The sequence below is a fragment of the Cladophialophora bantiana genome, assembly GCF_000835475.1.
Source record: "Cladophialophora bantiana CBS 173.52 unplaced genomic scaffold supercont1.8, whole genome shotgun sequence".
Taxonomy (NCBI): Eukaryota; Fungi; Ascomycota; class Eurotiomycetes; order Chaetothyriales; family Herpotrichiellaceae; genus Cladophialophora; species Cladophialophora bantiana.
The window spans coordinates 1,462,485-1,488,944 of record NW_015971582.1 but is presented as its reverse complement, the minus strand read 5'-3'; the positions used below and the strand labels follow the sequence as shown (position 1 = coordinate 1,488,944).

The 26,460-nt window shown below is 53.7% G+C and overlaps 9 protein-coding genes across 9 annotated transcripts; 4 read left to right on the top strand and 5 right to left on the bottom strand.

Annotated features, from left to right (window-relative positions):
* Nucleotides 1-2: 2 nt before the first annotated feature.
* Z519_06187 (uncharacterized protein) lies at nt 3-1,173 on the bottom strand (the record flags this gene model as incomplete). Its single annotated transcript, XM_016763927.1, has 2 exons — nt 3-905; nt 967-1,173. 2 exons carry the CDS (start codon nt 1,171-1,173, stop codon nt 3-5), a joined length of 1,110 nt encoding a protein of 369 aa, XP_016620251.1.
* Nucleotides 1,174-1,603: 430 nt separating this feature from the next.
* On the bottom strand, nt 1,604-3,511 carry Z519_06186 (uncharacterized protein; the record flags this gene model as incomplete). Its single annotated transcript, XM_016763926.1, has 1 exon — nt 1,604-3,511. One exon carries the CDS (start codon nt 3,509-3,511, stop codon nt 1,604-1,606), a length of 1,908 nt encoding a protein of 635 aa, XP_016620250.1.
* An 856-nt stretch (nt 3,512-4,367) lies between these two features.
* Nucleotides 4,368-5,467, top strand: Z519_06185 (phosphatidylserine decarboxylase; the record flags this gene model as incomplete). Its single annotated transcript, XM_016763925.1, has 2 exons — nt 4,368-4,611; nt 4,701-5,467. The coding sequence occupies 2 exons, from the start codon at nt 4,368-4,370 to the stop codon at nt 5,465-5,467; spliced, it is 1,011 nt and encodes a 336-aa protein (XP_016620249.1).
* A 1,984-nt stretch (nt 5,468-7,451) lies between these two features.
* On the bottom strand, nt 7,452-10,867 carry Z519_06184 (uncharacterized protein; the record flags this gene model as incomplete). Its single annotated transcript, XM_016763924.1, has 2 exons — nt 7,452-10,644; nt 10,710-10,867. 2 exons carry the CDS (start codon nt 10,865-10,867, stop codon nt 7,452-7,454), a joined length of 3,351 nt encoding a protein of 1,116 aa, XP_016620248.1.
* Nucleotides 10,868-12,328: 1,461 nt separating this feature from the next.
* Nucleotides 12,329-14,237, bottom strand: Z519_06183 (uncharacterized protein; the record flags this gene model as incomplete). The annotated part of the gene is made up of 3 exons (XM_016763923.1): nt 12,329-13,564; nt 13,617-13,823; nt 13,932-14,237. 3 exons carry the CDS (start codon nt 14,235-14,237, stop codon nt 12,329-12,331), a joined length of 1,749 nt encoding a protein of 582 aa, XP_016620247.1.
* Nucleotides 14,238-17,611: 3,374 nt separating this feature from the next.
* Z519_06182 (uncharacterized protein) lies at nt 17,612-19,090 on the bottom strand (the record flags this gene model as incomplete). The annotated part of the gene is made up of 1 exon (XM_016763922.1): nt 17,612-19,090. One exon carries the CDS (start codon nt 19,088-19,090, stop codon nt 17,612-17,614), a length of 1,479 nt encoding a protein of 492 aa, XP_016620246.1.
* Nucleotides 19,091-19,880: 790 nt separating this feature from the next.
* On the top strand, nt 19,881-20,753 carry Z519_06181 (uncharacterized protein; the record flags this gene model as incomplete). Its single annotated transcript, XM_016763921.1, has 1 exon — nt 19,881-20,753. The coding sequence occupies one exon, from the start codon at nt 19,881-19,883 to the stop codon at nt 20,751-20,753; it is 873 nt and encodes a 290-aa protein (XP_016620245.1).
* A 2,116-nt stretch (nt 20,754-22,869) lies between these two features.
* Z519_06180 (uncharacterized protein) lies at nt 22,870-23,898 on the top strand (the record flags this gene model as incomplete). The annotated part of the gene is made up of 1 exon (XM_016763920.1): nt 22,870-23,898. The coding sequence occupies one exon, from the start codon at nt 22,870-22,872 to the stop codon at nt 23,896-23,898; it is 1,029 nt and encodes a 342-aa protein (XP_016620244.1).
* A 663-nt stretch (nt 23,899-24,561) lies between these two features.
* Nucleotides 24,562-26,002, top strand: Z519_06179 (uncharacterized protein; the record flags this gene model as incomplete). The annotated part of the gene is made up of 2 exons (XM_016763919.1): nt 24,562-24,649; nt 24,783-26,002. 2 exons carry the CDS (start codon nt 24,562-24,564, stop codon nt 26,000-26,002), a joined length of 1,308 nt encoding a protein of 435 aa, XP_016620243.1.
* Between the last annotated feature and the right edge of the window lie 458 nt (nt 26,003-26,460).

Here is a 26,460-nt window from a genome sequence, read left to right as displayed (position 1 = left end):
TGTCAAACACGAGTATCCGTCCCACGCTCATCCCCGGTATCACTTTCACTTCGCATCTCTCTCCCACCGGGACTCGGCCTTCTCCGTGCGCTGCCATGGCCTGTGCCATCAGTAGCAGCATCCCTCTCCGCTCTCTTTTCGCTTCCCATGTCGCTCCCCGTGTCAATAGCCCTCTTCAGCCTCCTCCCCACCCTGGGTCTCCAGTTCATCCTCGCATTGAGCAAACTTCGAAAAGCAATCCGGTATCCCAACACGGCGGTCACACAACCAATTGAGGCACCGAATAGGCAATCATGCGCGTGATGGTGATATCCCAGGACAAGAGTGCTTGAGATATACGTCGCAAACAGAATTGGCATAAGCACCAAAATCATGCGCCAAAAGCCTCGCTTTCTCATTTCGGAGACGTCACCAATGTGTAAGTGGGCGAAGAGATAAATCGAAAGGTATCCTAGCCCGGCGAACGCAATCTCGCTGTGCCCGGAGGGAAATGATTGTAACGCGTTGGTGATGTCTTTGGAGTTGCCCGTACAGACATCCTCGACGCGGTACATGATCCCGTTGTATCCAGAGCCGACGAGACCTTCGGGAACGACTGGCCTGCAGACACTAAGAAAGTGCGGTCGGAGCCCACCGATGGATTTCTTCAGGACGACTTGAAAACATGTCCCCGTAACCAGCGAGTACAGGAGCCCCAGAGTGGCTGAGGAAAAGTCGGCGAAGGATCGGATGAAGACTTGCGAGACAAGGATCACCGCAAGGGGTATAAAGCCGCAGAGAAGACCTGTGAGGAGAGAGGAGAGAATGGGTGTCACATAAGGGTAGCCAATGAAGGGGTTGTAAGTAGCGCCGTCTGGAGTGAGGAGCGGGAAGAGAAGAGGAGGACGGGCAGGAAGGATCCAGATCTGTGGCCATCAATTAGCACTGGTCAGAGGGCGAAGGCACAGAGATGTGGTGCACACTTACCACACCCGCTATGCCCACGACAATCAGGATGCCAATGAGGTCAAACCACTGATCCAAGACGAAAGCCTTCAGATACCGTCCCAGTCGTGGGAGCGTGGTTTTGTCAGGTTTCAGGGCGGAGGCAAGGGACCGAACAGGTGAGGAAATCGGCATGCGTAGTCGAGGATAGGATTGCTGTTCTGTCGATTGGTTGGGATCCTGATCCATATCGAACTTATGCTGTATAAAGCCAGATATTGGCCGAATTGTGACTGACCGTGACCGGAAACGGAGATGCAAATGATAGCAGTAATGATGGCCAGAAGGAATGAGATATTTAGATCCAGAGGTGCCGTGACGACGCTGTTTATCGGCAAGTGAGAAGTGTAACGATGCTGGAGATCGCCTGCTGTACGTGGAGCGTTGATTCCAGTCGTACCTACCAGCGTTCTGCAAATTGTAGAGAAGCCAGCTTCAATCGTACCATTAGCTAACCACGCAAACAAAAGTATGGAGGGTACATTCTTGGTGTTGAAGGCGTTACAGACGAGTTTGAGGCTGTTGAAAGTTCCCGGATGCTGTTGGGCTGCTCGTTGTGGCCGTTGACTTTGCAGGCTGTCCATTTAGATATCCCGCTGTCCAACACTCATGTCGGGGCTCAGCTTTGTTTTGATTCGCAGGTGCACCTCTCACACCTACAATCTCCACCGAGGACCCCCTGCAAGCGGGCTCGTCGCTCTCGATAGTCCGTTTCCCGCACGTCGGTGTAGTGGTTCCAAATCTCTTCGCCAGCACGGATGCCTTCCCAGGTGGTTGACGGAGGACTTCCAGGCCTCTCCCATACCCTTTCCCTGACCACCGTCAAATTCCTCACCCCTAAAGGTTTCCAAGTGACGTTCGGGTTACAGCTGTGGTTTGCCAAACACCAAAGTGGATGGACGGCTGCGACCTCCGGCTTGCCTGTCCAAGTTGATTGTTGTGCGTCGGCCACTCCGCGAAATTTGGCAAAGAGTGTCTGAACAATCCACCAGTCGTAATTCTTCAACCAGTGGGCGCTGTATGGTCTGCACCTCTCCCGTGAATGCATGAGAATTTCAAACCACTGGAGAGGCAACTCGACATGATGGCGCACGCTGTACGGTAGTGATTTGGGACCACTCTTGATCGGAAGATCCATGACTTCTGGTGTCGGAGAGAAGTCCCCCCAGAGGTATTTGGTCTCAAAGAGATCGAGGGGATGCAGCTTCTGTGTCTCGGCCATCTGCATGGTTCGTGATAGGAGCAAAAAGTACAAATCCCATTCGGGGGTAGTCGAACTTTCGGCCCGACCAAGTGTATGGACGTCGTCAGTGCCACTTGTTCCAGGGCAAAAGGGGGCTTCGGCAGGAGGATAGCCCTCATCGGTCTGATAGTCCTCATCGTTGGGTCGGTGGTAACGGTCTATTGCGGCTGCATGACAATCCTCTGAGCAAAAGGGGATATTGCATCCTGTACAATATCTACGATCTTCTCGATCAATGCCTTCCATGTCAGCCGCACAGGCGTCACAGAGCGCCTCGCCATGCGGCCGAATGGCGGTGAGGACTGATCGCTCTTTCAAGATGGTTGTCCCGGGTGCGAGTTGCATTTTGGCAAACAACCCCAATTGAGAAGAGCAATTAGCTGTAGAAGACACAATGGTTTTCACCTCACCAACAGAAATCCTCTGTGTACTACCATGACCCGACGGAGTAAGAGTTGGCAGTGTGGATATTTCCACCTCCAAATCCGGCGCAAGCTCATGGAGCTTATCGTTGATCTCCTTCAATGATTCTTTAGACATCCTGTCAGGCTCATACTCATTCCATGGGTATATTAGGCGTTGACACCAGCCAAACAACGTTGGCTTGTCATCGCGCCGGAGGATCTTCACACATTTATGGAACTTCGACTCATCCTCGTAGACAGTGGAGTACTTGGAGAAATCTCCCACGACCTCCTCAATGTCCCGGAGCGGCTCTCGAGGTTCCTCCCCGTTTAAACGCCGGATAAGTCTCTTCACCGCCAGGACCTCGTCAATCCACAGTTTCGCCTGGGTTTGGGCACCCAGGATAATGGCAGAGCGACACATCAGGACAAGCGAGCGGTATTTGTGTCCCAATGCCACCGGGCTCAACTCACTCTCGCTCTGGGTCCCATCAGAAGCCGGCCAGGACTCCCCGTCGGAATAAACAGGCTCAAGATCCGAGACTTCCGGACCGTCCAGAGCGACCAGACAAAGAGTATACGAGACATAGGCATCTGCCAGCGCTAACTCGCTGTACCCAAGAGCCTCGTAGACCTCAGCTCGCTGGAGAATGAGGTCCGGACAAGGACCTGGACATTCGGCTAGGCGCTGGGTTAAGCGGTGGCGGGAGAGAAGCAAGTATGCATATCTTTTCCTACGATCCGTCAGCTTTTTGATGTCCGGTACTGAGGGTCCCCTGGTATTGCTGAGGGCAATGGTGTGATCTTCTGGTAGCCGACTCAGTGTGTCGCGGAGATATTGAGGCAAATCCCACAGATAGTCGACAGGACTGTCGGCCATGGTGAATGCTCGAGGGAATTTGGATTGGGAGAAGGCAGGAGTTTATTGACTCCCAAAATATTGAAATCTTATGATTGTTGATCGCCGTGAACCGGGCCATTGATTAGCTTGGCGACTGTGAGGCGAAAGGCTGGCACTAACTCCAAATGTAAACAGGCATGCCGCTTTATCAACACCTCGATCCTGGTGGACAAAGCTTCAATGTCCGACGACGACGACGACGACGACGACGACCCTTCTTCGGTTCAGGACGGCTGTTCTGCGCTGTGAGCCAGCACGATCTGGTCGTTGCCGGGGGCGGCGCTCATGCTACTTCTACACAGTCTTCATTGCCAGCATCCAGCATCGTCAGGACTTGGTCAAGAATCCTCCAAACGGGTAATTTCGTTAAATCCAACGACGAGAGGGCGATGCTGGTGATGACGACGACCTCGAGCAACGCCTTATATTTATTGCCCTCTTCGAAAAGAGTCGCTGGGACCACGCTCATCTTTCCCAATTCGAACTCGAAACAGTGTCGCAGGATGGTTTCTGGCGAACAAAGGTCGCAGTGCCAACGACCTTGTTCAGTACCAAACACAAGGTGGTAGAATCCAGGCATGACGAAACAGGGGCGGGAGCACCAGGCCCAGCACCGGCGCAATCTCAGATCAATCTCGAGCCTCGTGTGCCACTTACCATGGCTGTGCCAGCATCATCCATGACTGATGTCAGAGCTATGACGTTGTCCAGTTCCCGAACAAGTCGAGGTCGGAGACGAATTCCGATAGCAGTTTGATCCTTTTTATCCTTGCTTTGCCTTGCTCTAGGCGCATCAAACCAAGTTGACGCTCGCAGTATTGTACGCGCCACGACCATGTTCGACTTCATCTTGCAATGGGTCCACCAGGTCCTGGACCATGCTCTATCGACAGTCAAACTCATCCAGAACCGCCAGATAGGGTGGAAAACACTCAATCGCAAAACTGGCCGCTACGTGCGCGAACAGCAGCCAATATGGAAAAAGATAAAGCTCTGGGTGCTCTTCAGTCATCCTGTCGAATGGGTTGATCGCACGCAGTTGCTTCGGCGGTGGATTCACGAGAAGACCATCAATGCTGGTAAGAGCCCCGAGGTTACCGCCCGACCCCTTTTCCTACCCGCCCGTTGCACATTTCAGTCAAGGCTAACGCATGACAACATTCAATAGGCAAACAAGAAGGCACGCCGGCGTCTGCTCGTCAGATCAAGGCCTTTGTGGACTTCTATCACATCAATATGGACGACTTCACACCGTCGGACATCAACCAATACCGAACATTTGAGGACTTTTTCGTCCGACATCACAAACCCGGCGCACGACCCATCTTCGAAGAGGACGACCCTACCCGGGCTGTGGTTGTCGCGGACTGTCGGCTGGTAGTCTACCCGACCGTGGCGCAAACCAAGAAACTCTGGATCAAGGGCCGGAACTTCACCGTCGGCAACCTCATACGCGATGACGAGGCCGCCAACCCGTGGCACAACGGCGCGATCGCCAGCTTCCGCCTGTCGCCGCAAGATTACCACCGCTACCACTCCCCCGTCCACGGCACTGTCGAGTGGTTCAAGCAGATCCCCGGGGACTACTACCAGGTGGACCCTCTGTGCCTGCGAAGCGACGTCGACGTCTTGACCACGAACGCACGTTGTGCGGTGTGCATCGACTCGAAGGAATTCGGCAAGGTGCTCTTCGTCGCGATCGGCGCGACCGATGTCGGCACTGTCGAGATCAACCCCAAATGCCAGAAGGTCGGTTCCGAGGTGAGCAAGGGCGACGAGGTAGGCCTGTTCCAGTTCGGCGGCTCGAGCATCATCGTGGCATTCGAGGAAGGCCGCATCCAGTTCGACGAGGACCTGCTCAGTGTGAGTCGCCGCTTGGTCATGATGGATGTCGAAGTAGGAATGAGTCTCGGACGCGCGACGCAGAAAAGATGAAGAAGGGCACAGCGGGAGTGAGCCACTCAGCTGTCGATTACCTTGGCTGGCCGTATCACAAAACATAGGACCATATAACAAGTCATGTACGTATATGGTTAGCCGTCCTAGCTAGTGAGTCCTTTCAGAAGAGGGGAAGAAAGGTACACACACACACAGAGAGAGAGAGACAGAGAGAGAGAGACAAAATACCAAAAAAATAAGTGAACACCCATTGCGGCCTCTCGAGCCCAATAAACGAACTCCCCCTCCGGACCCCGTCATCAATCTGTTTTCCATCCACCTCACTCGTCCAGAATCGAATACCATCAAAGCGAGGACAAAGACGAGTTTGAGCCCCCATGGGCTTCTTGTCGACGTACACGCCCGCCTACGCACAGGATACGCATACCGCATACGCATACGCATACGCATATGTCCATGTCCCCATGTATCTGCTATACGAGCATGGCGGGCAGCTGGGGCGGGCGGCTATTCCGCCCAGACGGACCTCTTTTCTCCCTTCCTTTTTGGTACAGACTCCTAGTCATGGCCGCCTGGCTACGTACATGTCAGTCAGCCGGTCAGCCAGTCCTAACCCGTCTTCGCCCAAGGAGACGGATGAGGTCACCGGCATTCACATAAAGACGCGATGCATATATGCCCGTTCGAGCTGCTACTGCTGCTGCCGCCGTAGAGGAGGGGGAGGTGCCACCGTATGGCGCCTGAGTCAGTTCGGTTAGTCCTGTCAGCCACTGACATGATAGTGATTGCTGGTTGGAAACGGATTCTCCAACGAAAATCGGCAAACTACCCGGCGACTTCACCGTCGGATACGGCGTCGGGAAGGGGATGAACGGGGTGCCAGAACGGGGCAATGACTGGATGGCAAGGCTGAGGAGCCCCTGGCTTGCCAGTCCGGCCTGGCCTAGCCTAGCCGGACCACCTGTGTAGTACCTAGGTAATATGACTTCGCCGTGGGCGGTGTGGCATAGTATGAGGGCAAGGTTTCATAGGAGCCTCGGAGCCGATCCCTGCTCCCGTCTAAGTATGCTCGTACTACTCGCCGCATGAAGCTCGTAGCTTTTGGTAAAGGGAGAGAGTAGTTCCACGCACAGGCCAGAACTCGTACCTGTCAATCGCCCCCCCGAGACCAATATTTAGAATATGTCAATCACCAAAGACGAAATGCGGCAGGTTCATGGATTTCAAGGCATATCTGTTGGACTATTTGAAAACATGTACACGCTAATACGCAGCTCAGACACCGAGAGCCGGCGAGTTAGGAGACCCATTTCATTGCCAATCCCACAGCAAGTGACTTGATGACAGGGTCGCACAAGCACAGGGGCAAAAATTGTAGTCGTCATTTCAGAAAACCACATGCAGGTATAGTAACAGGACACCATTGCCTAGGCCATTTTCCGTGCAGCCCAGTTTGATTGTCGCCCAAGATTCCGCTCACCAGACAAGTCTCCGAAATGGAGATAATAAAACAGCCTCTCCTTGAGCCCTGCACCATGCCCGAACGAGTTCCTCCGCTCAGATATCCAAGCGATTGTTGAGTCAGCAGCATAGGTGGGTCTGGCAAGTTTCGCCCCAATGGAGCCCAAGAAGCTGCTCAGCGTACTCCGTATTCGACCACTCTGAGGCTCCACCGCGGTCCTTCTCCCAAATAGGCGATTTTTGGTGCCCACGGCCAGTAAACTGCAATTAGCTGACTCTCGTCTTTGCGACAAGGGCTATTGGCCGACCTATGAGGTAGGGGGCGCAACGTCCGTGGAGGATGATATCACATGACCTAAGCGTGGTAATCGTCAGTAGGTGTTGCAACTGCAAAGCATTGAAGAGCTTACAGAACAATTGTCATCCACCACTATAGTGCCGCCCGTCCCTTCAAAGCCTGGCCCTCCAATCGCTTGTATATGGCCCCGCTGAAGTGCTAGTGCGAATCTAGCGAGCATCCCCTCCTGCATTGACAACAGAGGTTAGTTGTCAGTGCAGTTTAACTTGGGGGACTTGTGCGTTGAATCCTGGGCACACGGGCACTGATCCATGCCCTGAAGAAGAACCATTCTTCCAGGGAACCTACCGTGACCAAGGTGTCTCCCGCGCTGCGCCTCCGTTCCACGTCGTTCTGACTGGTGATCTCGTAGCTGCGATGTATGGCCCGCCGGCTTCTGAGTCCCCTAGAGGGCGTGGCCCTGGCGGTGCCTTCATCCTCGTCGCTGTCATCGTCTTCTCCACTGCGAGTGCGTCGACTTCTTCGACCTCCAAATCCGAGCGAGGAATGCACACTTCCTCCGGGATTGGCAATGTCGATTCCTTTCTCTGCCGCCTCGCGTTCCCGACTATCGCCTCCAGGCCCGAAGATTTTGACCGTGCTGTCAATACCGCTGCAGGCAATCATAGGCTCATATGGATGACCCTGAACCACGTTGACAACCTCGCCGTCTCCTTCCAAGATATTCAGAATCTTGCAAGTCTTCCTATCCCAAATAAAGAAATGCCCGTCGTCCGAACCGCTGACAACGTACTCGTCATTAAGACCATAGTAATTCACGTCCTTGACAGTACGCGTATTGCAATGACCCTTGTAGACCTTGGTGTGGGACGAATAGGGGACTTGAAGGTTCACGGACGCTCGGTCACGAGATCTCGCAGACCCCAGCCGTCTTCGGAAGAGGATGCTTCCCGAAGCCTCTTCCCAGAAGTCATCCTCATCGGACCCCGAGGCCTCTGATTCGGAATCTTCGTTTTCGTTGTTGTCTTCGTGTTCATCTGCATCCGGATCTTGACCGTCTTCGTCTCCGTCCGCATCCTCGATATGGACGGTAAGGGGTGTACTCATTTCAACATCCGCCTGACTGGATCCTCTGGTGCTCCCACGAGCAGTTTGGGGAGATCCCGCCGATGATTCTTCTGGCTGAGCATCTCCATAGGTCGATCCGCCTGGTATGTCAGATGCAGCTGTAGTTCTCACAATATCGATAGCCTCAATGATTCGTTCCTCTTCGTCCAGGTCAATTTCTTCTTGTGACCGTTCATCTCCCATGTCCGAACTGGCGAACTGGAGTCTCAATCCTCCAAATGCTCGATTTACAAAATCGAAGGTGACCCCTTCCGCAGCACGCATGAGCAGTGAGCGGCCTACCTTGACCCCCCAGAATCTCGCCGCCGCGCCTTTGTCCATCACACGTATGGTCGTACTGGGGCTCGAAGGGTCGGCCCGAGTCTCAGACATACCCTGGCTGGTCACCAACTCAATACTGCCGAGGGCTCTCGTGAACGCCAGTACAGCTGATTTCTGACTCTGAAAGACAAGGCGAGTCTCGTCTCGCTCGAAACGGTTTGTATCGAGGTCCACGATCGGCGTCTCGTCATCTGCAACGTCCAATAGATAGGCTTCCAATTTGGGCACAAAGTTTTGAATGGTGTCTTCTTGATCGAGAGGGAATCGAGGACTCTCGGCACTCACACTAGGTGGCCGCTTGAATCCTTGCAGGACTGCTGGTTGCCCACCATCTAACCATAGCAGAATCGCCTTCAGGAGGTCGTAACAAAATCTCGACTCCTTGCGGATATTCTTACCTTCGTGAGCAGCAGGCTTGACCTGATCGAAATGCGCGAGCCGGACGTCTGGGGCAGAACTGAGACTCTGCAAACGGCCACCAAGGGCCCGGGCTAAGCAGCCAGCCGCTTGCACAAAACGCCAGCTCGACTGTCGATTTCTCCTCAACGTGTTTTGTAGAGTAACATCTTCCTCACTCGGGTTGATTGGATAGGACCACGTGCGGATGATATCATCCATTTGAGGGAGTAGCGAAGCACATTGGCCGAGGGCACTAGTAAACGCTGCTGTGTGGGGAGTTAGGTCTGGAGATTCCTCCATGGATGCAGAAGCATCGGCACTCAATGAGGCAGAGAAATCGAACAAGGTCTTGCGGAGTTGGATGAGTGATCTTGCCACTCGTTCGCTCGATCTTTGGGCTTCTGAAAGCAAGAGCTCATGAGCTGAAGGTGATTCAGCCACAGGCTCGGACAATCTGGAAGGGAAACGGATCGTCTCAGTGTCTCCGTCAGCGAACCTCGCCAGGAGCACAGTGTGGCCCTCTTCTGAGCGATCATCCGGAACCCTCCGTAGACGTCTGCTAGGATTGGCCGAATCACCAAGACTGCTGGAGGAAGCATTCGGCTTCCCCCTCTTCCTCTTGCGGTCCGCGCGGTTTCTGAGTCGACTGGCCTGAAACTCCTCGTCGGCTCGAGCATCGGCTTCCCTCGCATCAGGGGACTTGACGATATCAAAACTGTAGATATGATCACCGGACCAAGAGGCCACCAGATCATTGGGATTGGCGTCACTGATTTTGCAGGCCGTGATGTGACCATGATCATTAGGTCCCATCTTGCGCTTGTTGTTTGGGGCAAATCGTCGGACACACCTGGTGGCTTCAGCCATGGCCTCGTCTTCAAAAGTCCCGGCGGCAGGTCTGCGAGGAGCAGGCTGACCCTTCTCAGCGTCCATGTCTCGACCAAGCATGCGCCTGTCGTGCAAGAAACAATGAAGATGAGCCCCACCAAGCGCAATATACTGTGGCTGACTGGGCGCGCAGGAGATGCTATTCAAATCCAGGGCGTATTTCCTGTAGGAGATGAGGGGAGGGGGTGCGTCGCCGCTGTCGCTCTCGGATCCCGCGTGACGTCGTGCGAAGCCACGACCTCCACGGGGAGCAGGATACGCTGATGATGGCTGTCTGAGATCCCATTGACGGACTTCGCCATCCTCGGAGCATGTCAAAAACAGGTATGGGCTGGACTCGGTCACGATTCTCTTCGCGCGATCTGCGTGGCTTCGATACACCCGACAATTTGTATTCCCTTCATTCAGCCACCTCGCGTCCTGAAAGAAGTTGTTGAGTCTCCGGCTTCTTGTGCTGGCATCGCTCAAACTGCTCTGGCTCGCAGCACCACCGTATTCCAGATCGAAGACACGGACCTCGGAGTCTCCGGCACAAGTGACCACGGTATGGTCGCCCGAGTGGGGCATGAACTTGACTGAGAAGATGTTTGCACGGTGACCGGTGCTCACACTCGTGTTCAGCGAGAAAGGTTTTGCGCCTCCGGGTGGATTGTAGTTCCAGATGTTGAGATAGGTATCGTCGGAGCCAGAAGCCAGAAGGTTGCCACCTGTCGACCAACTGCCAGAGACGGTATTAGCAGAGATATCCTTACGTGCGCAACGAAATGACAGGGACAGGAATACCAAAGGGCATTGACGCAGCCGGTGTGAGCCCCAAGCTCATTGACGATATCTAAATCCTCAACCCATGCTTTGTCTCCATATAGAGTTTTAATGGATCGGCTCCTTCTCGTCTCGCCCAAAGACCGTTTCAGTAGCCGCATATCAAACTTGTCGCCCATGTTGTATTAACCGGGAGGCAACTGAAGCCGGTAAAGAGAGGATATGAATTGACACATGCAAGATATGGAGCCTTGTGTCGCGAAGGTTGAACCTCGGTTCGAGGGGCGAGGTTGAGATGAGGTCGTCCGCTTCGGCTTCAATCGTTGCACGTTGCACACGCAAGGGGATCTTTGGACGAGGCTAACTGAGGAGGAGCATGTGGTTCTGTGCTGTATTATGGCAGACTCGGCTAAAGCAGTGGCAAACCGGAACTGGAGAGGGGATCAGCTTGTGAGTGTGATACAGGCGATGTTCTTTGCAAGGGACGGAGGCGGAGATGGAGAAATGGACGCAGTGGACTTAGTGATGCGGCCGCAGGCAGAGGAGGTGTTTACGACATGCTGAGTGATGATGGAGGTGCAGCTGTAGGAACGATGGCACGATGGAAATGGAAAACGAGGGAAAGACTGGAATGATTCGAAGTGTCTTTCTTGGTGCCACTGGTGCCACTGGTGCCACCCCCGCAGTCACCTGGCGCAGACCAGACTGTAACAACCTGGCAACGTGGTCATGGCTTCATCTGTACATCAGTATCCCTCTATTCTGTGTCATTCAGCCCCCTCCTTGGTGTCCTCTCTTTCCTCTCCGCCACATCGGCATAATCTGTTTCCGGACCAATCTTTTCCCATGTAGATGCTAGTCCAAACCAAAATCTGAGAAATGCGCCGTCGTGCACCGAGAAAACCGATGCCAGTTATACTTCAAGCCTTGAACAAGGCCACTGATATTCCCATAAATTCAGCTCGCTTTTGCAGCGAGGATGCCATCTCGAATGTGCATCGTAAAAAGACGGGGTTCCCGTGAGAAAACGGGTCTCAAGCCCACTTCATGGTGATAGTACATGTTGCCTCCCAGTCTTCTGGAACGCCCGGGTATACCCCCCATCCAGTGACCACACTGAAATACCAGTAATTGCACAGACATGCATGTCCCACGTAATATATGCTGGCCATCGACCTAGCCCTCTTTCCGCCGTTCATTGTGTGCTCCTCCCCCTTCAGGCAGTAGCTCGTTGGCTTCTGGCCACCCGATCCCTGGTTTCGCTCGTCGCTGTGTGTCGTGGCTCCGGAAAAGGTCTCATTGTACCCACAGGAGATTAATCTTTCCCATGTCCGGAAGGCGTATCTCAACGGATGAAGGCATTCGAGCCTCGGACCCTTTATATCCTTGTGCGTGTACGTCGGCCGTTAGCCCTAGTTCTGGCTAAAAGGGACATGGCGAAAGAGGCAATTGGGTAGTGAAATTGATTGTCTCCTTGTAGTCCAGAAGCCATAGAAGTCCCTCTTCCGCTGGCGGTGGACCGTTTGATGTTCCATATTGGCTGTCCAACACGAAAGTATGCAAAACCTTGCCTGCTGCCGTAGAACCTCCTGACAGCCCGTATTCGAGAGACTATCTCGACCGGACTCGATTCGTCTCACCTAACTATCGTCTGTGCGGCGCTTCTTGCTCGCAAGCGATTTTCGAACGTTCTCCATTGCGGTAATTGCACTTTCGATCTGCTCAGCCTCCCCCGCAAGCTCTTGAAGCATTAGTTCCAATTCGACGCACCGGCGCCGAAGCCTGATAATCTCTTCTCTAAGAACCTCAACAGAGCCCGAAGTCAGAATGGGGTCGTTTGCCACGGGGGTCGTGGAACCAGAAACCGGCCTCGTCTCGGGAAGCTTTTCCTTACCAGACTCGAGTTCCTCAATTCGTTTCTGCAGCGATGACCGCTCTCGCTCCCACGCCTCTCGCTCCAGCTTGAACCGTCGCGCTTCGTCAGCCCCCTTGAGTTGTAGTTGCGATGACATGGCCACGATTTGTCTCCACTGTGCGCCATCTGCTGACGATTGCTGATGCGCTTCGTCACGTGACTTAACCAACTCTTGAACCTGGATCTCCAATGCCTCCACCTGTTGCTGTAGCCGGATCTTGTCCTCACTCAAGGTGTTGATTTCATGGTCTGACACCTGCGACTTCTTATCCAAGGCGGTACATCGAATCTGAGACCTTGAAAATGCGGCCAGTAACTGGTCGTGTTCACGCTGTAGAGTCTGAAGCGCGAGGGTCTTGGTCGAAATCTGATGTTGCAGATCTTGGAGATGAGCATTGTGCGCGGCCTGAGTCGTCGTGGGAGAATACTGTATATATTCCGAACTTCCTGTCCGCGGATACTGGTTTCCCGGCGGTGAAGGCAGCGTCCTGGTGGATGGCTGAGATTGCATTGGTGATTGGACAGAGCCAAAAACCGAACTGGACGACGAGGGATGTGGTGACAGCCCAGAACCCGAAGCCGCCTGCTCATAGGGTGGATTTCGTTTTAATTCCTCCCCTTGGAGGACTGGGGGGAGCCCTTGTTCGAATGGTCGAGGCATCTGGACAGGTGGGTGCTCGGGCAGCCGGCGGTGGTAATCATCACTTCGAGGAGTATCTGGCGGGAGTGATGCTTTGCGGAGGTCATTTATAGATGTGGGAACGGCCGAAGATTGGCCTTGGATGGACAAACGACGTATATCGTGTACGAACGGGGGCGGAACCACATCAGCCAGGGGTGGTAACCCCGGTTTCGCAGTAGCTGCATGTGACTGTATGAGGCGACTTGTATTCCGCAGTTCATTGATGGTCCATGTAAGAGACTGTTTGAGGCCTAGCTTAGTCACTTCGAGTCCGATAGACTTTTTGGTCCCGTCAGCACTTCCCGTTCCAATGGGGCGGACCGGGGCTTACCTCGAAAGGGCTCTTTGGCCCTGTGGAAATCGCCAGAGCTCGACTGACCTCTGACTGAAGCTCCAAAAACCCACGCACAAGATCCATCACCAGAGACTCGGTATCTGAACAGTTGCCGCATGATCCGCGCCACGATCGCTGCTGAGAAATGTCCTCCGGAGGGAGATTGGGCGGGCGGTGCTCGCCCGGGTAAACATACGAGCTGGTCTGGCGGCAAAAAGGCGACGGTCAGTAAATTATCACCAATAGACGTATGCCCATCTCAAGCCTTCTGCGGATATGGATAGTGCGCCAAGGGGACCACCGGTCACATACTTGAGGGTACATCTTCCTCTTAGACGATGCCTCTGCTGCTTCCAACTTTTCCGGTATATACTCCAAACGCGGGCGCTTGTCTGGAGGCTCTTCCAGCTCACGCCGCGGACTGGTACTTCCAGGAGACCACAAGTGTCTGGCAGGAGGAGGCGATCGGTCGCCAACACGTCGCCGGTAAGAGTGGTCCATGGGCGAGTCGCGTTTTTGCGGTGTCTGATGCAATGATGGCAAGAAAGGACCATCTGCTACTGAACGGCCGGGCTCAGGCGCACTGGTGACGCGGGAGAGGAGGAGGCCGGAAGCCATGGACGGTTGCGACTTCACATCATCTGGTTCGTCTGGAGAATAGAAATCACCTTCCATCACCTCCACCGATCTCCCACCAGCTTCTGGTCCTTGGTCGAAGGTGAGTGGCGTGTGCAAGGCAACATTTGTGACAGTGGCTGAAGAAGGGGACGCGTGTGGCAAGCCAGCGCAGGGAAGGGTGGCCCAAATGGTCTAGGACGAGGGCTTTTTTTAATTTTGGCGCCGCCTATGTATGTACCTTCCCGCCTGACTTATCGTAAAAGATGGGCGCGGGGGGCAAATCCTTGTATATATTGCATACCCGCGGAATGCGACGAAAACCAGTATGGGGACCACAACATTCCTAAGCAGGCATGGGAGACTGTACAGTATGTTATGTCCTGGGAGGATCGCCCTGCAGCTAGGGAAGAAACAGGATCGGGCAAAAGCCAGGGCAAGGCAACAGAGATGGCGATCGTCGATTGGACCGTGGGAGGCGGGCGGCAGGGGATAAAGAGGATCTGGATGGAGGAAGGCAGAGATCGAGAAGGACTGGAGAAGAGGAGCAACAACTGGACTACAATTGGAGTCAGCCCGCAGGAAGTAAAGTTTTGGGAATGGAAAAGATCCAGAGATCACCACGCTCCGTACGTGGTTTCGAAGCAGTTTAGTACGCAGGCGCTGCATGGATTACTTTACCCAGCAGCGCCCATCGGACCAAGTTTAGCCTGCAAGCCAGCCAACAAAGTTTCAATACTAGCAGGATACTGCAACGGACAGCCTGGTGGTGTGTCCTCGTCTCCATCGCCAACTGTATTTGGACATGGGATGCTCCGATTCGCCCACGCAGAGGGCCAGGGTTTTCAGGGTGGAGGACGAACTGTGGTGCTGTTGTCTTGGTCCAGTGCGGCCCATGGACCATGGGCATCTGAAGGGCTGGAAATGGTACGCTTGCTCCTTTGGGCTCGCCACGGCTGGCGTGTTGGTTCGGGAAGCGAATGAACCCGGGTATTGTGTCATTGGCAGGGCGAGACGGACCTGGAAGAACCTATCGGAGGCATCACAAAGGACAGAAATCAAAAACTAACTAAAGGGGGGAAGTGGTGTAAGGGCTGCTGGGGTCAAGGGCAGGGCGACCAGCGACCGAAAATGCCAAGGGAGATAACGTGATCCAAGGGGAAAAGGGAAAAAGAGGGGGGAGAAAGGGGGGTTTGAAGGTGGAAAGACTGGAAGAGGCACCGGTGGAAGAGGAGGAAGCGAGAGTCATGCACGAAGTGCCAGGTGAATTAGAAGATCCTATACCCAAAGGCAGATGCAATTCCTTGTTGGGAAGTTCCCCAGCCTAGGGAAAGCTTACAAGTAGGTTGAGCAGGCAAGCAGGAGAAACTGGCTGACTCGCCGCCACCGCCTCGCGCCGGTTGAGTGAGATGGCTCGATGGGTAAGAGGTAAGAGCAGCGACACTCTAGTCATCGACCACTTCACTTCACCTCTTCTCCTCAACACCCTGCCACTCACCTCGCAGTCTCCAGCTGGTGCCAACTCCCAGGATTCTTACCTGATCAATTGCCACTGTCACCATTGGTGCTGGACTCGACTACCGTGTGTTGTAACCTTCCGAGCCCCAGTTTTTCGATGACTACAGTTGATCGCAGTATTAGATAAGCCAGACGCTATACCCGATTCCTACCATCCCCTCCGGAGCCAAGCCCCACCGCTCGAGTGACGAGACGATGGAACGAAGACCCAGTTTGTCGATGGTGGACTGGGATAGGGGCTCAATCCCCCGGTGCTTGGCGACTCAAGACGAGGGGAACATAGGCCTAGGTATGGATGGACGGAGTACGGAGTGCATGGATACTGGGTGCAAGGTACTCGGTACCAAGTATGTATGTATGAACCTGAGGAGTTGTCTTCCATACTCCTTGAAGGGCAACGGTAGCCGAGTGTAGGCCGCGATCAAGCATACCACGTGGGTGCTGGCTACAGTAGCAGCATTGACCCAGGCATATCACTCAACTCTTTTGATCCTTGAGACACTGCGTCGCCAGTCGTGTTCCAGACAGGCGAGTCCTGGAGGGATGTCATGGGTCAATCGCACCGAATACTTGCCGAGGCCTGCAGGCCCCCCGAGCATGAAAAATCCAACGTTATCTTCCTTCCTCTGCCTTTGTTGGCAGTTCTCGCACGAAAAAAGAATCCCCTCGCAACCTAGCACCTATTCGGTAGAGATCTGCAGAGCAGGAAACTGTCCCTCCCTCTCACTACCTGGTACTGAGCACCACGCCTCTTGGTCTCGCCGCTGGTCCGCAAGAGCGAAGGTAGAAACGCCCAAGTTGCCCCTCCTGAAAAGAGTAAGAGGGAACATCGGGACCCGCTGCGAACCCCTGTCCGAGACAGCATGACGAATCAAAGGGTACAAGCAGGTTGAGAGGGGGTTTTGGATGGAAAGTTTTTCTTGCCAACCAAGCCAGTAAGAAGGGACCTGTCTCCTCTGAGTAATGGGTAACAACCAAAAAAATACTGCTCTCAACATACTTCACAGCACCTTACGCGGGCCGAAGAGGAGAGAGGGGCGTATTATTCATCCAGCCCTTCGCAAGCCATGGTAGGCGTGGGATGGCAAAAACATCACGACGGCCGTTCCCCACTGCCATGCAGCGGAGCGGCTTACGTTTGGGCCATGGGAGTTGACTGGAGGGAAGCTTGGTAGATCCGCCCTCAACTTTCACCCTGGGCCCTGGACTCTGGAGGGAGCTTCATGCACCACCTGCACCATCACTGATCCGACCCTAGTGAGGTGACCCGGAAAACACCTCGACGGGTTCTGAGGCGTGTCCACCCGCGTCATTCTGCATCTCGACGGGGCTTCCCAAAGTTGCTCATGATTCGGCTTCCTCTCGAACGTTTCTGCTCTGCCCTCGCCCAGCCACCGATTCGAGCCAGGCTCCACTAGCCCGACACCCTCCGGTCGCCGAGAAATTCGGATACGCAGTGGGTCGTTTTCTCGAAGCTCACTGACACTCTACCTACGACTTCGCTTCAGGCTAATCCACCATCCTTTTTTGTGAAATGCTACTCCATCATTCATCCTGCTCGAACTTTCGAGATGGCCTTGGACCGCATTCACAGAGATTCCTCTCTATTTCTTCGATCCAAGCTGGACAGTCTCTCATCAGATCCTCCATTTGGGGAATATGCCCTCTCGAGGGATCGCACCAGGAAGCCGACATCTATGAAGGCCCAGTGTCAAAGAATCATCTCAGCCTCGGATGAGACGAGACCAATGCTCCAACGGAAACTGCATGGATCTGAACCAGTTACATTCACTTGCTATCTTTCTAGGTGTTAGAAAGCACATCCGAGCCTCAGCTGTGATTTTGCTCTCGCTGCGGTCTTAAGAATCCTTTGGTCGTAGGTCCCAGATACCTCTCCTTGGGGTGTCTCGTGCTACGTCTACGGAATGATGTAACTCCACGTCCGAAAGGGCCTGTTCTACTGCCCTGGCAAGCCATTCCTGTTGTGCTCGAAGTATGAGGTCTTCTATGGTCCTGCAAATGCAAATCTCTCCCAGTATCTGGTCGGCAAATGAGCTGTGCATTTCGATCAATAATCCAATTGACGATGACTTGAGCGGCCCCTGCAGACTCGCCAATAAAGCTGCACAGGCTCTGACTCGATCTTCCACAGATGACACCAAGGCTGACCATTGCGGGTCCAATTGGTGGAGATGGTAGCCTTTTCCCTCGCTATGTTCCTCAGGAAAAAAACCATCTCCGGTATAGCCTCTAGGAGACGCGTAGCCATACCACTCGTCAAATAACTTCATGGCCGCTTCCAGAGGTCCATGCACCCTGCTGACCTTTTGCAACTCCCCCAGGCAGTGTGCGAGGAGAAGTAAGGTATCTGATCCTGCACGACTTACGTCTTTTGTTGCTCGTTCGTCGTCGAGCCACCTGCTTAAGGCGACGGCGTTAATGTTAGCCTGTCGATCATGGCGCAGGGACCTGAGGGTGGTTAGCTGATCTTCTACGCCCTCAAGCCCAGTCTTTAGTTGTGACCTGATAGATGCCCGGTAGCTCTGGAAAGTTGCCGCAGACTTTTGGTGTACAATGGACAATTGGAGCAATTCATCTTCAAGGCGTGCAAGTTCTATCGAAGGTATGACGCGGCCTGCGGATCCGGGGCGAATAGTGCCGTGTTGGGGATCCAAGCCTGAGACTGGGTGGACTGTGGTCGATGCCGTCATCTCCTTCTTGGGACTATAATGTTGCTGGTCGGTGTTGGACTCGGGTTTCCTGTATGGTTTCACAGTTGGTCTAACAGACGGAGACGACGCGTCTCCTCCCGAGGGCATATCAAGGGTCACCGGTCTATCGGCCCGAGCGTCGGAGTTTGGTCTGAGCCGCGTCGATGCACTCGAGGCTCTGCTATGCACCCGCACGACTGGCAATCGTGCGTCCCTTAGACTTCTAATCGAGGTGGCATGCTGCGGCCGCGAAGATGCCGTAGCGGTTGCCACTCTCGGTACGCTTGAAGCTGGACGCGTGGTGCTTGCATTGCTTGCGTTACTTGATGACTGGCTCGTAGAATGGCCGAGCACTAGACGACCACCACGGGGGGCGGCATTGATTGTGCTAGCCTTTTCGACAAGGAGAGAATCACGAGGCTTTGACGGGTCGTTGAGCAGTCGTGCAGAGGCGCCGCTCGTGGCGCGGAGAGACGCCGGTCTCGCTTCCAGCCTTGTCGGTTCTTTTGCATCTAATTGAGTGTTCCGCGGCGGCGCCTTCCCGGACGTTGATGCTGAAGAAGCGCCTGGCAGAGCAGAATTTGCCTTGATTGGGGATTGGGCTCGGGTTGGGATATGGGAAGGCATGGCCCATTAGTCATGGCGCTTATCGGCAAGATCTCCGCTTCAATAGTTCTCCGCTTTTGAATGTGTAACAGAAATCAAACATTGTTCAAACCGCCCGCATGGCTGTCATTGGGCGTGTCATCAGAAACTATTATCATTTGGGTTTTGACGAGTGAGAAAGGAGAAAGTGAACCAACCGTGTCGGCGGATAAAATGTGGTAATGCCATAAGGCCACCAATAATGCCAAGGCCTGCTAGTCACTGACAGGGGCAAGTATTCCGAGAGAAGCCAGGAAAGTCTCCTATTCGTTGAGCAAGTTGAAGCCTCTAGGCATTCAGCTTCCCCTACTTTCATCCTTCCAAGTTCATCTGTAACACTTTTCAGTTTTTAGCACACCGGTAAAATGACTTCTGCGAAGATTGTAGCAGGTAGGTACAAAACCAATGATACCAGCCACATACCCATCTGGAACAGGACAAAAATTTAAGACACTTGTGGAGGACAACGACCCTTTAATAGGAGCAAATTTCAGGCCGCCATCTGAAGCCCATATGTTTCCATCGGAGACATACAACATGTCTCCGAAAGGGCCTGAAATGGCGGTGATGCTGCATATAAACAGTTGGCTCTTCGAGCCGCTCATGTGTTTTACCACAGTGATAGAGCTGCTCTGCCACCTCCGAGACGTGAATGTGGACCTACCGCAAGAAACCCTTACAGAGGCTCAAGCAATTGTCTACTTCGAATCCACCCGCAGCGATTAAGTCATACAGTCTTCAGAACCGCCTCTCTGAAACAGCCCACGGCATCATGGACACTCAAGCGACACAGAAAATGTTCAATAACACAACTTTCACCAAGGTATATGCTGAGAGCGCCGAAAAGATGACCGGTTACTTTGCCGACCTGCTCATCAAACAATCGAACGTTGCGAAGGTGGCTGACAACGAAGAATTGACCGTGCTCGATCAGGCGTGCGGAACGGGTGTCGTCTCAGAGCGACTGGTCAATATGCTCAACAACAAACAAAAGGCCAACCTGGATCTCACCTGCGCAGATTTTTCAGACTCCATGATCGACTTCGTACGTCCACGGATCCGCACATTTGAGGTCAAAAGTGCCCACGCCATCAAGGCGGATGCCATGGACACAAAAATGCCCGGCAGCAAATTCACGCATGTTTTTCTCAACTTTGGACCTATGGTTTTCTCAGATTGGAAAGTCGGCATGACCGAAATTTACCGCATATTGCAGCCTGGGGGCATTCTGGCCATGTCTTCATGGATGAAACTCGGCTGGGCCGACGACATGAAAGCCGCCTTTGCCACGGATCCAGAGGTACCCACGTTCCCGTCAGTGGGAGAACTTTTGAAGATAATCAACTCGAACGGGCTCTGGAGTGACAGCGCCTGGATCAAAGACAACGTTACCGAGTCTGGTTTCGTTGATGTGCATGTGCGGGAGGTGCCCCATACGAGTGTAAGTGGCGTTGATCAGTTCACCCACTTGATGACTGGGATGGTGGGTATGATTCAGCAAAAGACCTGGACCGCAGAGCAACGAGAGAAATACAAAGACAGAGCGACGAATGCCGTGGTTTCATACATGAAACAAAAATACGGCGATGGCGAGATCAGGTGGGACTGGGTCGCGATTCTGACTACCGCTAAGAAGGTTGTATGAGTATGAATGTCGGATCCGACAATTTGGTAAGCAGGTCTGGAGCTTTCGATATGCAGGTATGAAGAAGCCATCAGTATGATCCCTATGAAAAGGGGGGAAGTGTTGAAATGCCTCTCCGAGAAACCCATTTTGTGATACCCAACTCCGAGCCGGATTCTTAGTAGCAATAAGAAGTATGGACTTCGCTTGTATGTAGGTATGCGTAATCTTTCTCCCAAGCCACCGAGCAAAACCATTGATATCCGAGTTTCAAGCGGTAGATGGAACGGTTTGCTTTCAACATAGCCTATCCACAGCGATCTGCAGTATCTTCGACAGATTCAGATTCGATGATCCTTGCTTACCTGAACATGCCGCGCGACGTGAATCGTCAAGGTCAAGTCTCGGTAGACACCAAAGAGCACACAGTCTTCTCAATACCACTTGCGTATCTAAGGACGTCAGAACATGCTCCTGAGTACTAGAGAGTACTAGAGTGATCAGTTGCCGATTTCGACGTCCCAGCACTTTGCGAAAACGTTGCTGGTGGCCACAAATACGCTTACGTCGGGAATGGGGGAGAGAGATTGCGGCGTGACGGGTCACTGCGCAGGTTGCAAAATAAAAGAAAGAAAAAGGATTTACAGGTGGCACCGCCCTACGGCCTCAGGGACTTAGATGAAGGCAATGAGTGATTCAATCTCTGCTCCTCCTCGGACGACCGTCCTGCGATCAAATAACTTGCTGCGTTTGGGGCAGCCTCTCAGCCTGCCGTACTGTCACGGCCTTATCCTGATCAACCGCCCTACCAACGAGGCTCTCCCCAAGGCTTCCACGACATTTGCGGGAACATTCAAATTGATGGAAAGCCGAGAATCTCATTCAGATTATCCGGAGCAAACACAACGCTGTATACCCATCGCAAAAGAGCCAAGTATTTGTTCTCACTTCTACTGACCATTGGAGTTGCAAAGTGTCACAGCACGGCGGACAACTAACCAACAACGCCGCGCAGGGTTGCGGCCGAGAGGAAATATGGCCTACCGCATTCCCCCTCTGGTTGAGTGTATGCCTTGCACTGCCATCACTTCTTCTGGGTCAGATCCGACTATAATAGAGCTGGCCCTTGCTGAGAATAGGACTTTCGGCGGCTTTGTATCTCGCCGATGACACGAGAATTGTATCTTGCTCGCCGTGCCGTCCGTTGTTTTTGCCCACCTGAGATGTAACCCTACATGCACATATCTAATATGGAGTACTCGTACAGTGCTTTTGAGAATTCGCGGTCGAAGAGATAGTGGATACTTTACTTCCTTACGGCGCTCCCCCTTTTCATGTAGGATTAGGGGGTGAAGGCCATCGTCGCGCGAGGATTTGTCGAGCAAATTGCGAATTGTCCTTTACGGTTTCACGTCTGAGAGCGATCGAGACCGGGCGGGTAGTGCTTGGAGCGGGGTGTCAACAGCTGGAGAACCGGACTGAATGGATGGATATATCATGAATGGAATAGCAGCCAGCCAAGAGACAACGTGTGAAGGAGTGAGAGCGCGGGCTGGATTTGTGAATGCAGGAACGCCGCAACGGAGGGACGCAGATACGCCGCAGCTGAAAAAAGCCTACCGACCATTCCAGCCAGTAACTGTTAGTACTCTTCACATCACATCCACCATCACAACAGCGCCCAGCAAGCCCGCCTCGTCTCGATCTGGACTCCTGACCCGGGCGCTGCGCCTGGAACCAATCTCCACTTCCTCCGCAATTTGTGACTGGTACAGCCTCCTCTCCTCCCTCCTTACTGTCCCATTAAAGCATTCTTTCGATCAAGCCGCCCGCCATTTGAATCATCCACCACCAGCAACCTCAGAGGCTTCTGTGCCTCGAGTGTTGCTGGGTTTTCTCTCCCCCTACCTAGTTACCTTGTACAAAAGCACCCCGTGAGGGCCGTGAAGGTGTTACTAGTTGAGCGCCTGGGGATTCTACAGTCTTCGGGAATTCTGCCAATACCCTTTCCACCACAACAGATCCCAGATCTCTTACCATTGATCGCACGATTATGTCGACTCCTGCTCCCTTATTCGGCTGAATCATTGCGTCACCCCAGATCCTGGATTACCGAGAACTTCTTCCCGCATTCACCATGTCGCCGCTGACAAACCCTCCGTTGAACCTCTCCGCTACCTCCGACGGCAAAACCCTCGCGAGCCTTCTCCCCAGTTCCTCGCCTCAAGTCCGAGCAGAAGATATCGAATTACCTCCGTCTCCTTCGGACCTCGAACCTGAATCAGCCTCTTCTTCCCCCCCTAGATCGTCTCCGTCGAAGAGTGTCGAGACACTTCTGAAACACAGCCTTTATCTCTCACAGAACACTACACCCTCGAGGCCTCGTGCTGCATCTCCACCTAGAAGGGTGAGACCGCTGTCGGTTGGAAGTGTGGCCAACGCGCCGCCAATGCAAAGAGCCCACTCATCGCCCGGTGTTGACGCATCGGGCCGATACATTACGCCTTACGGCGTCCCGAGAAGACCGTCTTCACCACTTCATTCAGGAAGGAGAAGAAGCCCGCTGCGAGCAGCTGTGGAAGACCCATATCCTGGCGTTCCATCCTGGAGCGGCCTTAATATTGAACCGAATATACCAGAAAACGAAGAGCTTGAACTGACAGCAGACGCCGAGGCATCTCAACCTTCGCCCATATCATCCCTCTCCAATACATTCCCAAGAGCACGGCGGCGGAACGCACAGCCGCTTCACCAGAGCGCAAGCGCTCCATCTCTCTACGTTAGGGCTATGAGTCCCAGTATATCGGGAAGGACATCGCCGTCGCCGTCCTTCGCACCGCAGAAGTACACCTATGAACCGTACCCGATTTACTCTCTCAGCTCTGCTTCGAGCATGCCCAGCACGCCAACGTCGCTGCGATCTCGGTCGCCGTCCATCAGCTCGCTGGAGACAATCGAGGATGCTCCAGATGCGGAAGAGGCGGCGGTGCTTGAGGACGAGGAAGCCAAGTTGAGAGGGGAAGATGGGGATGCCGGTGAACTGAGACGAAGAAGCTCACTCGAGATCCGAGGAAGCAACTTGAGGAGTAACAAGGAAAGAAAGCGATGGTCGGTTTGTGGAGCGGAACGAAGGGCGGATTTTTCTTTAGAACCCATCGAAGAATGATTGGGGGGAACATTTTGTCCGGCACACACAAAACGGCTTTGCGCGCTGGAGGCGCAGCAGACGCTGACACAACATCCGAATCGATTTTTCAATTGGAGTCAGGAACAAGGTAAACCTCGACCCGGAAAGTGCATACGGAAGAATTACCGGAACTGTTGGAGGCGGCACCGCTTTTAAAAGATACCCACCGAGCAAACAGTCAGTGTTATTTTGCATTTACGATCCCATGGCACAGCATAGCGTTGCATAGCGAGAAGACGTGGGATAGCACAGGGCTTACAATGAGCTGTGATGAGAAATGCGAGCAACGCCGAACTTAACTCTTCTTCCAGCCCAAGTTAATCTCCCATGGTAGCATGTAAATCGATTTATGCCCACCTTGCGTTCTTTCAGCCTCGCCGCGTTAGCGCCGGACGCCAGCCTCGCCAACCCACTCTGTCGGCGCAAGGCTTCACCCTGCATAAAATAAGATCTGGCCAAAATGAGCCTCAGCCTCCTGTCCATTTTGTTCCACACTGCGCTGCGAAACACTCCACTACCGGTTCTGTCGAATCGCTCTCCGCATTTTTACTCAAGGAAGTCTTCGCGATTATATCATACATGTCGCGGACTACGATACAGGAGCTGTCAGGGCTCTCATAAAACATATACTTCGACAGGGCAATGGACTCTTCCTTTGAGAAACATGGCTTCGACGAGTCAGCATTTGGAGACAAGGGCTTGTCGGGGCTGAGGACATTTGATGCATTTCGTGAGTACCTCGTATAGCCCGTCGAGTGTCGTTCTGGGCCCTTGGGATCGACTCTCATGGATCTATGTTCCTAGAACATTCTTGTGGCTTTGCGTACCGAAGAGAGGACCACCACTAACATCCCTTTTTGTAGCCAAAACCAAACCAAACTACACCTCTGCCACTGCCCGCGGCGGCCAGTGGACCCTCGCCATTATAATCTTATGTCTGTGTCTAACAGCGTCGGAGCTTCGCACCTGGTGGGCCGGGACCGAAACCCACCATTTCAGCGTTGAGCGCGGCGTTGGTCATGAACTCCAATTGAACTTGGACATCGTGGTGGCGATGCCCTGTCGCGATTTACACATCAATGTTCAGGATGCGGCGATGGATCGGATCATGGCAGGCGACTTGTTAAAGAAAGAGGACACGAATTTTGAGCTCTGGCTCGACCCGAGAAAGCTGTTTCGGCTTAGAAAGATGCAGCAGGGCATATACCACGGTCTGCACGAGGGCGACAGGAAGAGGAAGAAGGCCGAAGAAGAAGATTCCCACGTGGGCCACGTCTTGGGGCATATGCGCGAGAACAAGGGCCGCAAGTTTGCGCGGTCACCAAGACTGCAAAGACACATGCCGGTCAACAGCTGTCGCATCTACGGGTCCCTTGAGGGCAACAAAGTGCAAGGCGACTTCCACATCACCGCGCGAGGACATGGGTACATGGAATTCGGCATGCAACAGCATTTGGAGCACAACCTGTTCAACTTCTCGCACCATATCAACGAGCTCAGCTTCGGTCCTCACTACCCGAACCTGTTGAATCCGCTGGATAAAACAAGCGACACGACGGAGGCGCACTTCATGCGTTACCAATACTACCTCTCGATCGTGCCCACGATCTTCACCAAACGCAGAGTCGCCACGAAGAGCGGCAGTCTGGACCCCGCGGCGCTCCCGCAGCCGCCGACACTAGACATGACGCCGAAGACGCAGCGAGACAAGGACGGAATCATCCGCCACGTGCCGCACCCGGAGCAAGGCAGGGACACGAAATCGATCTTCACGAATCAGTACGCCGCGCAGTCGCAGTCCCGCGAAGTCCCCACGTCTACGGTGCCGGGCATCTTCTTCAAGTACGACATCGAGCCCATCCTGCTCATTGTCAGTGAGAGCAGGGCAAGCCTGCTCGGCCTGCTAGTCAGACTGGTGAATGTGATCAGCGGTGTGCTCGTGGGCGGCGGCTGGATGTTCCAGCTGACCGAGTGGGCCGGCGAGGTCTGGGGCCGCAGGAGGATGAGGAGGAGCACCACGGGGCTCGGCGTGCTGGACGGTTTCAAACCCAACGGCGACGCGAATGGGGATCTGAAGCATTGATAAATCAAAAAAATATGTCTGACCACCGCCCGCGGTGCAAAGCTGGATGCACGGAGCCAGTTTCACCCATGCATGCATGCATGCCATGAGAGCCGGTCGTGAAGCCCTGTTTTGATGAGAGGTCAACGTGAAAAGCGAGGACGAGGAAAGGGGGCGAGGATGATGCACGATGGATCTACGACAGGCAGGACATGCATCAGAGACGAAGGCTTCTTCACATCGTCCACCGCCCGTCCGCGATTGTTACGCCTTACTTGAAACAGAGTACCGACCTGCAATGAAGGCCACTGAGAGCCTAGACGAGACAACGAGAGCGGGTTAACCATCTCTGTGCCCGAAAATGGCGGGATAGATGTTGGATTTTCCCTCATTTTACAGGCGTCAAAAAAGGAAACTAGGGATGGACCTGTGCATGGTGGAATCTCGAGCTTGCCAACGCAGAACTTCTTGGGACCTGA